This window comes from Brachionichthys hirsutus, chromosome 4 (genome assembly GCF_040956055.1).
Source record: "Brachionichthys hirsutus isolate HB-005 chromosome 4, CSIRO-AGI_Bhir_v1, whole genome shotgun sequence".
NCBI lineage: Eukaryota > Metazoa > Chordata > Actinopteri > Lophiiformes > Brachionichthyidae > Brachionichthys > Brachionichthys hirsutus.
Genome location: NC_090900.1, coordinates 8,865,150 through 8,878,912, shown reverse-complemented (window position 1 = coordinate 8,878,912; position 13,763 = coordinate 8,865,150). Strand labels below are relative to the sequence as shown.

Here is a 13,763-nt window from a genome sequence, read left to right as displayed (position 1 = left end):
AATGAAGAAGTAAATCTTAACTGTGGTTCATGGGTTGACTCACTGTCACTATTGTGCACAAATAAGAATGTAAAGGCACGAGCTATCCATCCCTAACTAGTAAGAGATGCTAAAGAGAAGAATACACACTTTCCAATTCACTTATTCCAAACAAAGATGTGTGCCAAATAAAGAAAAGATTTTGTTCCCACTAATAACAAGTAGCAGGGCCAAAATGACCCATTCGTGTGATCTCGTCTCTGACTGTGCTATATATTTAATGTCTTTTCGTTTCACATCCTGCCTCTTCCTCCTGCCACCCACTAACCCTTTGCTCCCACCATTTCCCATCACCTGACCAACCCTTGACCCCCGCACACCTGGTCCCTGTTTCATCAGATTGTCTGTTGTGCTTCTCTGCCTCTCTGATTATTGCCATTTTGGACCCCTGCACCTTTGCCTGAAGGGGAGGGGGGAATCCTCCCATGTCTGTCTGATATTGATCTTTGTCTTTCTCCAACAATGAGTGATGCTCAACCTTTAACTTGTTCTCTGAGTAATTTCAGAAGCAGAGATGGGTGCTAAATTGATTAATTGAGTTTGATGACTTTGGCTGTCTGCTTCACATTTGTAATGACAGTGGTTTTCTAAGACTGCAACACATAACTAATTGTCAGATGCATCCATCCATCCATTTTGTCGTAGATAAGACAACCTCAATCGTCCTGTCTACAGCCGCCTTTTGGGTCACGGGTGTTGCTGGAGCCTATCCCTGCTGAACAAGGGCGAGAGGCAAGGTACAACCCAGGCGTGTCAACAGCGCATCGTAGAGCCACACGTAGACAAACAACCGCTCACATCTATGGATAATTTGGAATGATCAATTTGACTAAAACACATGTTTTTGGAGGTGGAAGGAAGCCAGAGAACCCGGAGAAAACCCACACTGACACGGGGAGAACACTCATACTCCACACAGATAGAAATCAAACCCTGAAACCATAGTGTAGGTCAGATTTCAAATGGACTCCCAACTTTCATTAATTAGTTTTGATGTATTTCACTTTGATTAAACATGCAAGGCCGAGATTAACAGAGCTATTTGGCATGATAAGGCATCATCAGCTCAATAATATAAGAGCAAGAGAACAAGGAAAAGGTAAAACAGAATTATTATTTTTTTATTTTGTAAGTGGGTATTAGTTGCATACTGTTGACATTATGGTTTAAGGTGCTGACAGCTTCAGAAACTCAAGTTGAATATTATTTCCTGTCAATATCCATACATATAGATAAACAAAAATGTTTTCCCAGTGGGTGTTCTTTCATGCTACTTGGCATTGCAACACCAAGGTCACTTTAAATTGATCTTTGGTTTGTACGTTATCTTTGACAAATTAATGGATTGATCATTTGCAGCCTCCAGGACAGAATACCAATCATCTTGTCTTTGATATTAACATTTTACAGATGACATTACTTTTATACAATCCCATTATCTTTCTAAAAATGTGTGTGTAAGTTTTTGTGTGTAAGCTCATCGCCGTGGGTTTTGTGTGGGACCTCACCAAGCTGGTGGGCTTTTCTCAGGCAGGAGAGGGAAGCATTGAGTCGGGCGCACTCCTCTTCATTGGCACCAAACTTCTGCAGCAGCTCACACACCTGCTCCTCGCTCATCTCCAGCAGGCCCTCCAGGGTCACCTCACCTGGACTCATCTCCTGTAAAACAAACTACGACATAAGTTTTGGGAAGGTTTTAAACATTTTATAGTCATAATTACTTCCAAGAATGATAGAAGGTAAATTTATTTTCAGAAATAATCCTTTACGGAATGAGACAATCACGGAAAGAAAATGCCTGGAAATGAAATTTAAGAAAAGAAATTGAGCAATTATTCTAAAATAAAACATCCTGCTACAAGATCATATATCAAAATAGAGTATGTATTTGCTAAAGTGGTTTTCTTTAAGACAGGAGCAGGTGGCGATCAGAGTAGCTGCAGTGTCAAACACTTGTGAAGAGCAGAATATAACATGAATGTTGAATGCAATGTATGTCAAATAAAACATCAAGTTTAGTATAGCTTAAAGGTCACATATTATACCTGTTTTCCATGAGTTAACGCAGTTCCAAAACACTTATATGAAATATCTCTGTCAGTATTTGGTCAAAAACAGATGGTGCAGGACAGCATCTCTCTCTCTTCTGTCTCAAACAGCTCTGTCAGAAACTCCTGAAAATTAAATTGAAACTAAGTTCATACGGACAGGCAAGCAGCTGCATGCTACCATGGAAACCGGTGAGGTGACTTTTTTAGCACACACTAAAACATTGTTGCCAATTTTTACCACCAAAAATAAACTTTATCCACTCTGTTCTTCTTCTTCTTCGACTCATGCACAAGCCACAGGTAGAGCGTGGACATGCGGAGCACAAACAGGGAGAGACTGCACACAAGGTGCCCCCGTTGTCATGTCACAATGGGGGAGAGTGCTGCCAGACATTTTTCAATACTTGATTATAGAATTACGTAAACGACGCAGGATTGACTGGATGGTTTCATTTTGCCGTCTTTGGGTTGATAATGACCCGAAACCACCAAATATTAGTGTAGAAACATGGGAAAAGTGATTTATTTATTTATTTTCATAATACGTCCCCTTTAAAAATGAAAGTGAATCAAGTAAAATCTAATTTAATAACAAAAGGGAGATTCTGTTGGACAGCGTCCTCTTTCACCCACCTGCATGTCATCAGATGAGAGTTTTATTTTGAGCAATTACCTCAAAGATCCCCACAGCCACCATGATGCAGGATCACATAAATACCTGTTATGTTATAATCTGTGTTTGGACATGTTACCTCTGTGACCTCTTTCCTCAGGTTGGCGATGCGGAACCAGTGTCCGAGGCGAGGGAAGTCCTCCAGCTCTGCGCTGCGCTCCTCTAAGGCCACTTTGCATTTACAGGACAGCTGGCGGCTGAAGTACTTTACCAACTTCCCCTGAGAACAAGAGAGACAAATACAGTGAGGGAAGGCTGCACTTGCCACACATATCTTTTAATGCTTCGGTCTGTTTTAACCCTATACTAATATTTACCTCCGTCGAGGCGGGGGTTATGTAATCACCAGCATCGGTTTGTCTGTCTCGCTGTTTGATTGTTAGAAAGATGACTCAAAATGTTACAAATGGATCTTGACAACATTGTCAGGAAATGTTGGGAATGGTACCAGGAACAGATGAATAAATATTGATGATGATCAAGAAGAGATCCTGGATTCTGGATCACTTTGAAAAAAAACATTAACATTGCAGTCAATGGTGCTTCAGAATGTGTTCCTCAATATCTCCGTTGATTATTAACCAATGTTTATGGAAGTTGACACAGTCATGTAGAGTGGGGAACTCTATCCTAACCCCGAATTTCATCTGCATCTGATCCAGAATGAGGCCATGAAAAAATATTTAATTTTAACATTAACAACCCCATTGACTGATTCAAAAATCAGTATAGAATAAAAGAACACATGCAGTGGAGGTAAATCGATGACTAGACTAGTTCCCTTGCCAGGAAAATAAAGTCTATTATGTGAATAACAGTCAGCGGATTCATGTTGGGACAATAGAATGATCACCAGTGTGTCATGAGTCACAAGAAAACGAGCACGCCGTAACCATATTCCCAAACTATTTAGCAAAACTGTTCCAGGACAGTTCACCCCAGTGTCTATAATACATTTTCTGCTTTTCATCCATCTGGACTGTTTTATTCTGAATGTCTTTCCTCCAACCTTTGGAACTCTCTGCAGTTGACAGTGGCGATCCTGAATCAAGCAGAACCCAAATGTCTCTGCTCTCAAAATGTAGAGTGCTTTCTTGTATTTCTGGGACCCTTTTCTCACACACTGAAATCCCTGGGCAGCTTGAATAACCAGCCAAAGTGAAGCACTGAATCATCCTCTGTTCCCTTAAGCAGCACCGCTAAGATCAGTCAACGTGTTGGCTCTAGTGGAGGTTCTCAGTAGCTATGGTTACAGCTGTGGTAGTACTACCGGTACTAGTACTAGTGAGTTCAAATAGAATTATATTCATGTGCGATGTGTACGCAGACATTTGGTTTGTAGAGCTGTTGCTATTAAGGCATTCAATTGTCCTTTGACCTTTTTCTTTCATTTATTGAAGTGTTGCCTGGACAGTAACAGAGCATTCCCGGGCAGTCGCTCATCCCAATGAATTGTTACAAACACAAAAGGTATTGTGTGTTTACATTTTCCTGTATTTGGTGCAGACACAGTCTTGGTGAGGACAACCTTTGAAAGAGTTTGTCTGGCTAACTTTACAAGAACTGGCATCAAATCTGTTTCAGTGAACCGTCCAATGCTTACTGCTACAGCTACTTCCTGTAGTATTCTTATCAAAGTTGTTAAAGTTTAATCATCGCTTCCCTGACGAAACAAACTTTAACGAAGGGCATCATTCTCATTGCCTGATTTATTCTTGAGCATTAACGTAACTCAGATTTCTTGGTGTTTCTACATTTCATTAAAGAAGTTGTGAAAAAGCTGCTTCTTGTGATTAAAGTAACAATTGTCTGTACTGTGCATTTGATCAACTACTCCACAAGCACATTATTTGAGATACTTAGTTAGTGTTGTATAACCTGCATATCTAAAAGTTACAAATAAGAGGATTGTATATGTAGGTTGTCAGTCATCCAGGTTGAGGTAAATCACAGAGAGCAAAAACGAAGAATCAACTGGACTTGCTTAAGTTTGGTTGAATTCATTTCACCTCTCATCCAAGAGGCTTCTTCATTTCTAACTGACTGGTAGAGGGTCCAGATACTTCTACTCCTGTTGGAGCAGAAAACAAAGAAAGGACCGAAACCACAAGGACAATAAGACACATCAGTAGTCATTAGCATTCATAAGGGAGGTCTGTTGAGCTCCACCTAATAGCAGGATCATGTGGGGGTCCGCAACACGCTGCAGTCAGGAAATTAATAATCTGCTGGCGGTGACTATTGAAAGTTATTTGAACTTTTTTGTTTTTTCCAGCATGTGCTGACATTGTTGACCCCGGCTACATATGGCGCTCAGGATCAGCACTGGACAGCTACATATGGAGCTGTCCAGTGCTGATCCTGAAAGCGACGTCTTTTCCACGGCATTGACTCTGGGAATGTTCTTTATCTTGCCCACTTCGGTTAGTTTTTTTGGTTTGCGCATGTCCATGACAAGACAAGGTGGTGGCTTTTTGCTTTTGCTTTGATTTTGTATCGATTATCTTTGTTCCTGTGTGATGATTACATTTGAATGGAAAGTTTCCACATTATTAGATGTGTTCATTTATTCACATCACAAACTTTGGTTCATACTTGTGATTTTTCTCATTTACAGTATGGCTTTATCTCTAACAATTTTTAAGTTACAATGACATTACATTTAGTTACATTTTTTACAGCAAACATAATGGTAATGTGGCCCTTGGAGAAAATGAGTTTGACACCCCTGGTCTACACCATTCACGGCACTACACAGGCACAGAAAACCGGTACAGAACATATATGATGAATATGGGTATAGATAGCAGTTCAAAACACGCAATAGAATCACATTAAAGGTGCAGGTATAGAGAGATTAAAGTCAAGCAATCACACAAGGATGGATGACAACACTGGCATTGGAGACCACATTGTGTAAACTAGAAAAGCACTGAGAGAGCGCAGACCTCTGCCAAGCAGCTCATTCCCCTCATAATCATATTTACACATCCACATGGTGATCTGGATCATCATCAAAAGGTTCCAAATTGTTCTTGGTATCTTTGTATACACCAACCATGAAAACTAAAATTGAATCAGAGTTTATGTGTATTTGTAACAGATTTTTAAATCCAGAAATGGGGTTTTCAATGTTAAAATGTAATATTTTTTCCTGACCTCATTCTGGATCCCCACCATAAACCATAAACATCAGACAATAATTAACCGAGACATTGAGGAACAAATTTTGAGGCTCCATTGACTGAAATGTTAATGAACATTTCACAATGATCCAGAATCCAGGATCTCTTCTGGATAATCAACTGTTCCTGATAAGATTCCCAACATTCTCTGAAAATCTCATCGAGATCTGTCCATAACTTGCTAACAGTCAAACAAATAAACAAACAAACAAACCAACACTGGCAAAAACATAACTTGCTCGGCGGAGGTAATTATTACTTAGTTGGTTGAACAAGTTTCCAGATGTGTCCTGCAGCTGGAAACAGGTGGGCCTTAGATATGTCGCACTGACATGTGATTTACTGTAGATATGAAATGTGTATTAAAACTACATTTCCAGTGTCAACAATGGTCCACTCTTCTTAGTTATTGTGTCCAAATACTAATCATCCAGTTCTAATAGCAAAACGTAACTGTACTTTAACAGCAATCACAAGTTGTAAGTAGTTTAACTGCGCTACAAGGAAGAGCTACAATATGTTTGAATTATTTTATGTGTTTCCAGGACTTCTGTGGAGCTTGAAAAACATACAGTTACTGGCCACAATTCCAAGAGTGTGCCCACCAGACAAAATTACAGAAACACCAACATGAATTCAGGTCAGAGTGGGATATTTTGGTAGCCGTGTACTGTTGTGGGCTGCAATAGTTCTGTTACATTTAAGCCTTGTACAATGCATTTTATCAATACCCAGGAACCGTTGTAGATATGGCTTTGGACACTGCGACATTACATCATGCACTGCTTTATTATTTTATTTTGTGACAATTCCATGCATAGATTACATACTATTGTGTTAAAGTTAATGTTAATTTAGACTGCATCAGGAACTACTCCTGACAACTGTCTTCTTCAAATCCTCTCAGGATAGCTGTTCTCTTGTTGTCTCAACAACAAATGCAGATTTAATCAGTCATATGCAAGCCCTTCCTTATTAAACTCTGCTGATATTTAATGAGTGTAATGTTTAAGGCTGATTCCCCTTCTTATCAACCCAAAGGACCTAAATTGCACATTAGACACAATCTGTTCCGAGTGTTCAGGATTGCCTTAGCTTTAGCCGCAAATAGCAGCAACCTGGTGAGGTGATGATGTTGGTTCCCATTAATATGATTATCCTATGGTATGGACACACCAGAATACACACTATAATACCTTCTGGATTGCCTCTAACTAATTATCCAGCATCCACAAGACAATCAGGGAACAACATTTATCATTCAGCTGCATTCTGCTCATTGTTGGGAACAAATTATAGCTCTCTCTCTCTCTCTCTCTCTCCTCTTTCATTTCACCACCAGGGCAACACTTACAAACTTAACCTAACAGCTCAGAATGTAGCATAAGACTTTATGTCCACAGGTTTTATAACAAAGCAGCATATTCTAATGTTTAGGATTCGCAGGTGACTTTGTGATATTGTGATATAATTCCATCCCACTGGGAATCCCTGTGTGCTGACGGTGCATACAGATAGGCCTAAACTCACTGGTGAGGCTTTGCTACTAAATGCTATTTGTTTTGATGTCCTGAGGCGTCACATTCTTACAATGCTTTTACTGCTGTGCTGTTATTAACGTGCTTTATGGCATTGGTATGTCCCTTAATAGCCTCTCACTGTTGCTGGACTGGTCAAAGTGGTCTCAAAACGGACAGTTTGCTATATTATAAACACAGAAACCTGGAATATATTTTGGTCATTATGTAACGCAATTTAATGGAACACCCTACTGGCCAATTAGACCTTTATATATTTCCGTAATTATGCTCAGTTCCGGGAACAGCAGGGCCTTGGATGCGCCGCGGGGACACCTGGGGTCGGCTGTCATGTTGTAAACACAGGCCTCAGCTGTCTCCGACGTTATTCTGATGGAGAGGAGCCACCTTCCTCTCCTCCGCCACCTGCAGAATGCGCAAGTCTGTAACAGCGCACTGCATCTCCCCGTGGCCTCTTGATTTATTGCAGCGCACAACACGGACCGGAATCCTCGCACATTTTACGCACTGACAGCACAGAAAACATAAAAGTCGCTTGACGTAGAAAGGTCCTGTAAATATGCAAAGGACCGTAGGAATAAATAACAGAGGGGTGACCCCCCCCCCCCCCCCCCCCCCCACCACCTCCCTCTCTCTCTCTCTCTCTCTCTCTCTTGAATCAGGTGAAGTTGCGCGGCGGAGATTCTGTCGTTGCGCTCAAATGGTGCTTACCTCCAGCGTTCGCATCTCTTTTTGCGTCAAGTCGTTGGATGTGGCACATTTGGTCCGTAAACCCTCCAAACTAGAAATGCTTATGTCGATCATATTTTGCACCAACTCGCACTGCTGCAAGGCTTTCTGCAGACCGAGATGCAGCTCCTCGCCTTTCGTCATCTCCTCGTTCATAGTTTGGGGGAGCAGTTGTCGTTATGTTCCCGATGCACTTGCGAGAAAAAAGGAAGAAGAAAAAAAAAAAAACAGCAACTAAATAAAATAAAAAATAAAAAAATCAGCAAAGAGATGTGGAGAAGCCCACGAAATGGAGAAGCCTGCGAGACGCCATGAGAGGAGATTTAAAGACGTGAGAGAGTCGACTCCATTGCAACGTCAGTCCGAGTAGCTCCTGCATCAAGGTGCCTCTGCTGGTCGCCTAAATCAAACACAATATGAAGATGCGGAGCGGGACGCCACAGCATCCATTGGCTGCCCCCCCCCCCCCCCCCCCTCGTTTTAAAAGAAAAGAGAAGGTGCTCCGCGCATCACGAGCAGCGGGTGGGTGCTCGGTTTAAAGGTGCTCTGTGCACTGGGTGCGGGTACTCCCTGTCTCCCGTGGCAGCAGCTGCATCCCGGTTCGTTCCCACCACGCCGACATGTTTCCTGTCAATCAAACCTTCCCCACAGCAACAGCATCAGCATCGCATCGCATCGCATCGCCCAGGCGCCGCCGCGAGAGGCCGCTCTCGCGAGAGTGGCGATTAGCCTGGACGGCTTCTGCCGGTCTCCAGGCTCGCGAGAGGAAGCTAAATGTTTGGGGGGGGGGATTCAGAAATCTGTTTAAAAAAATACTCCAATTCACTTTTACTTTTAATGGTTGGTGTATAAAGATACCAAGAACAATTTAGAACCGTCTGGTGATGATCCAGATCACCATGTGGACGGTGTAAATCTAATTATGAGGGGACTGAGCTGCATCTCCGAGTTCTTTTCTAGTTGTTGTTATTATCCTGCTATTTGTTCTTTCCTGCAGACTAAAGACTACCTCAAATATTCGCTCCATGCAGTTTTTTTTTTAATTATTTTCCTAAATGCAATCATTTTCTGTCCATTACTTTTTATAGTGGACATATTGTCTAAGATTCCCCGCCCATAACATCACAGGAAGCGATCTGATTGGTTTTACGCCGTGACGTTTGACGCAGACGTCACGCTGCACCGCGCCAAGCACGAGAAGAAACATTCCGCTCTGTGGAAGTGACGCGAACTATAAGCCCGTTTTGTGGCTAAATTCCGAGTGAAGGAAACATGGCTGCTACAAATACAGCTAATGCACAGACCAGAAATTTACCATGGTAAGTTAAGAAGCGTTGCTTGTGTGGGGTGTGTAGTTAATGGTGTAGCTGGTTAGCTAACTACATAAAGAGTCAGCATAGCAGTTAGCTGCGCTGTTCAGATCGAAGGCAGCTCTGCTCGCGTTTACAAACAACGTTATACGTTACTCAGAGTAACGAGTAGCGACTCCTCGTGTCAAATTAATCTCCGAGTCGCCTTTCGGCCCGAATGAAACGAGGCAGTGGTTTTTATTTCATCAGATATTCGCTCTCCAGCGTTAGTATGTTGGTATGATGGCTTAGCGTGGACGGAGTGTATCTGTAGTGTGAATACATTTGGGCAGAAACTACACCAGAGTAACTGCCTAAGGCGTTAATCATTTTCCCAATGCTTTTCTAGAAACAATAATAACGGACAATGTGTTTTTACTCTCTATTTAGGGTGGAAAAATACCGACCACAGAAACTTGATGATCTCATCTCACACAAAGATATCCTAAACACCAGTAAGTAACTTCCTGGATACATCTTTTGTAGTCCTAACACCACATGTAATACATGCTACTGTGTGACTGTACTTGTACTCTAACATTCTATCTAATAAATATATTCATCATCATCACATGTGTCGGCTCAGGGTTTGTCGTTTACTCATTCCACTTGTGGGTAATAAATATGTAGAATCTGTACAGGGATATCTCTTTATTTGCCTGAATGTATTATTTATACTCTAGTGTTTGTTAAGGTCAACATCATATTCCATGGGATGATTTTCCTTTGCTTTCGTCTCAGTCCAGAGATTTATTAGCGAGGAAAAACTTCCCCATCTCCTCTTCTATGGCCCCCCCGGAACTGGAAAAACCTCCACCATTCTTGCGTGCGCCCGGCAGCTGTACAAAGACAAAGAGTTCAACTCCATGGTGTTGGAGGTACGCGATGACTCCACCTTTCCAGTTCTCCTTTCATTGTGAAGCGATATCTTTCTGAGTCTTTTTGCTACTGGCTGCATTTGTGCTTGAGGGACGCTGCCTTGAATGCGCTTTGAGTGGAACGTTAAACTGTTTTGCAGCTAAATGCATCTGATGACAGAGGAATCGATGTCGTACGAGGCCCAATTCTTAGCTTCGCCAGCACGAGGACCATCTTCAAGTAAGACTAAAAACCAACTCTACATACTTGTCTAGTTCATTATTTTAATAATAGGCTTTATTTATGTAGCACTTTTTTAGAAATAAAATCCCCAAAGTGCTTTTACAGATGATAACAAAAAAAAACACAACGGCAGGACGAGTTATTTCAATATCTGCTTCTTCTTTTGTTTTTGTCCTCCAGGAAGGGCTTCAAGTTGGTGATACTGGATGAGGCCGATGCGATGACCCGGGATGCCCAGAATGCATTGCGGCGAGGTAGAACCATCTGTTGGGCGTCACCCACTGTGAGCCAGACAGTGTGACTCCTGGTGAATTAGGGTCTATCTGCTTATACACCTGGATAATAGTTTAAAAACAATATCCGTCCTCTATTGATTAAAGTTAAAGTGGAGACTTCATTTGACTTCATTTTTAAACCTAAACCTTAATAAAAGATTTCAATGCTCGCGGTAATGTTGCAGCGAGATAGAACGCTAGTGTGAGGGAGTGTTTGAGCTGAGAGTCTCTGCCCGACAGCCATGAAATAGATTTTACACAAATCACTCCGAATTCAGTGAGAGTTATGTAGATGAAAGAGAATAAGATAAATATTTTAGTGAATTATTGGTAAATCAGCTCTGGAACTTACTTCACTCAGTCAGTTCACGATTATCTTTTTTTGCACACTGGTATTTCACTTTCTGTATAAAATAAGACACAGTATTTATGCCGGACACATTACTATTTGCTATAATACTTGTGTGGCAGGAAGACAGAACTTGAGCTTGAGCAGGGTTTCTCCTCTGCAGTTCTATAAAGAGATTTTATTTAAGAGTTGTGTCAATATGAGCAATATTTGTGTTCCTGGATTTAATATTTGTATTCCCTGGATTCCTCAGTTACATGATTGGAGATCCATGTGTTCATCTCTCATGGACACTCTTTCTCTTTCTCCCTTCTCATCTCAGTGATTGAGAAGTTTACAGAAAACACACGATTCTGTCTCATCTGCAACTACCTGTCCAAGATCATCCCGGCCCTCCAGTCTCGCTGCACCCGGTTTCGCTTTGGCCCTCTGTCCCCGGACCAGATGATCCCTCGGCTGGAGCACGTGGTCCAGCAGGAGAGGTGAGTGGGACGCGTGCGAGAAGGGAATCAAAGGGGAAAGATTGGATAACTGTAAAATGAAGTATGGCACCTCAGAATTAGTTTTTTTAATGAGGTTTGCAACACATTAAAGATGTTAATTAATTATAGACTAACAAAGTAAATCTTTTTGCTGCAGCATTGATATCACTCCAGATGGAATGAAGGCCATTGTGACGTTATCATCAGGTGACATGAGAAGATCGCTCAACATATTGCAGGTACAACCACAAGATCGTCTTCATCAAGCCATGTTTGTTTTCATATTGGCTTTTAAAACCGATGCATTACACTTACTATTTTGTATTTCAACATCATCTTTTTATGCTGGACGATTCCCACTTCTGTGATTTCAGAGCACCAGCATGGCTTACGAGAAGGTGACAGAGGACACAGTTTACACCTGCACAGGTCACCCCCTCCGCTCTGATATAGCCAACATCCTTGATTGGTCCCTCAACAAGGACTTCACCACGGCGTACAAGCGTATCCTTCACTGCTGCGTTGCTGTGCCGTACTCAGGCTGTATTTGTGTTACACAACACAAGAGACTATGACATACCCCCCCTTATTTCACTTCATGTTCTTGCATCACCCTCAACGCTTTCACAGAAATCCTCCAGCTCAAGACGTTGAAAGGCTTGGCCCTGAACGATATCCTCACTGAGGTCCATCTGCTCATACACAGAGGTAGAGCAGCACATGCAAAAGATGCAATCTGCCATTCCTCCAAGGGAAGAGAAAAACCAGACGTTTAGTATTTCTACTGTGTTAGTGTGGTCTGGGTTTTTTTTACTAGAGGTTATATCCAATTCGTTCTTTTTTCTGTCTTTATAAAAATGCCTCCAGCTTAATAGTTCCTATCTAGACGATCACGTGGTATAAAAGGGTCATCTTTGTATTGTTTTAGAATGTTTTGATGTGATCCATTTTACTCACAATGTAATATGACACCACTTGGGACGCAATAGTTTTCCCTTTTCCTTGCTTTATTTTTAGGTTGGTACCAGTTGATCTTTTTGCGGCCTTCAAATTATTATTTTTTGGCATCTTGGTGCGTTAAGTAACTGAATAATTTGTTTTCTCCTTCAAGTGGACTTTGCTCCAGCTATTCGGATCGGCCTGCTCATCAAACTGGCTGACGTCGAGTAAGACATTTTTTTTATCTTTTATCCTCATGGAAATAGTTTTCATATAAAAATAAATATATTACAAACAAGTAATTAAACAATGCCATGGACCAATCGTATGAAATGTCTTCAGACACAGGCTGGCCTCGGGGACTGATGAGAAGATCCAGCTGAGCTCCATGGTTGCAGCCTTCCAGGCAGTCAGAAACCTCGTGGTCAGCGAGGCCTCATAGATCCTCTCCTCTCCTCAGCTCTGGTCACAATGCGGGCCCCTGCTGGTCATCGCTGCTTCTGTTTGCAGCACGGAGAATACGTGTGGAATTCAGGCAGTCTTATTCCTTTACAACAGAGTGTTGTCTTCCATCCTCGTTCCTGTGAAGCCTGTGGACTCAACTTCAGTGAGAAAGCGGACGCCCTTAAGTGGTCGGTCACTGCATGATTACCCACCGTTGCTCCAGTTGACGTAAAGAGCAGAAGCAAATGCTCAGCTCTCTGAATCACATCTATCTGCGCACAAACCGAGCAGATCGTTCCTTTAGGCATTTCAGAATTGGATTTGTCCACTGGTTAGGGATTGACTAAATGTAAAATTATTAAATTAAATGATGCAACTAGGATGTGGCCATGCCTTTGAATTTGTTTAATAAAACAGTTTCCTATGACTCCAGCATTGTATTAAGTATTTACACAGTAGTGGCCAATGTGCTGTTCTCAAATGGCAAATTAAAATACATATATTTACAGAATAAATTAAACAGTATAAAATAAAGATATTCAATTTAAGCATGTGTACATTAAGGTGTCAAATTATAGTAGTGCAATACATAAAATCCAGTGTAAGAAC

The 13,763-nt window shown here is 41.6% G+C and overlaps 2 protein-coding genes across 2 annotated transcripts in view; one reads left to right on the top strand and one right to left on the bottom strand.

Moving 5' to 3' along the window:
- The window catches only part of ksr2 (kinase suppressor of ras 2), a 70,554-nt gene extending 62,183 nt beyond the window's left edge, over positions 1–8,371 (bottom strand). Inside the window, exons 1-3 of the mRNA XM_068738336.1 lie at positions 8,198–8,371; positions 2,843–2,983; positions 1,548–1,698 (exon numbers count right to left, since the gene is read on the bottom strand). Of these exons, the coding sequence (XP_068594437.1) occupies positions 1,548–1,698; positions 2,843–2,983; positions 8,198–8,371 (466 nt within the window). The remainder of the gene's footprint in view (positions 1–1,547; positions 1,699–2,842; positions 2,984–8,197) is intronic.
- A 1,068-nt stretch (positions 8,372–9,439) lies between these two features.
- rfc5 (replication factor C (activator 1) 5) lies at positions 9,440–13,676 on the top strand. Its single transcript, XM_068760826.1, has 11 exons — positions 9,440–9,534; positions 9,955–10,019; positions 10,306–10,442; positions 10,583–10,662; positions 10,846–10,919; positions 11,612–11,771; positions 11,929–12,010; positions 12,146–12,275; positions 12,402–12,479; positions 12,883–12,937; positions 13,053–13,676. The coding sequence occupies exons 1-11, from the start codon at positions 9,488–9,490 to the stop codon at positions 13,150–13,152; spliced, it is 1,008 nt and encodes a 335-aa protein (XP_068616927.1). The 5' UTR covers positions 9,440–9,487; the 3' UTR covers positions 13,153–13,676.
- Positions 13,677–13,763: the final 87 nt, after the last annotated feature.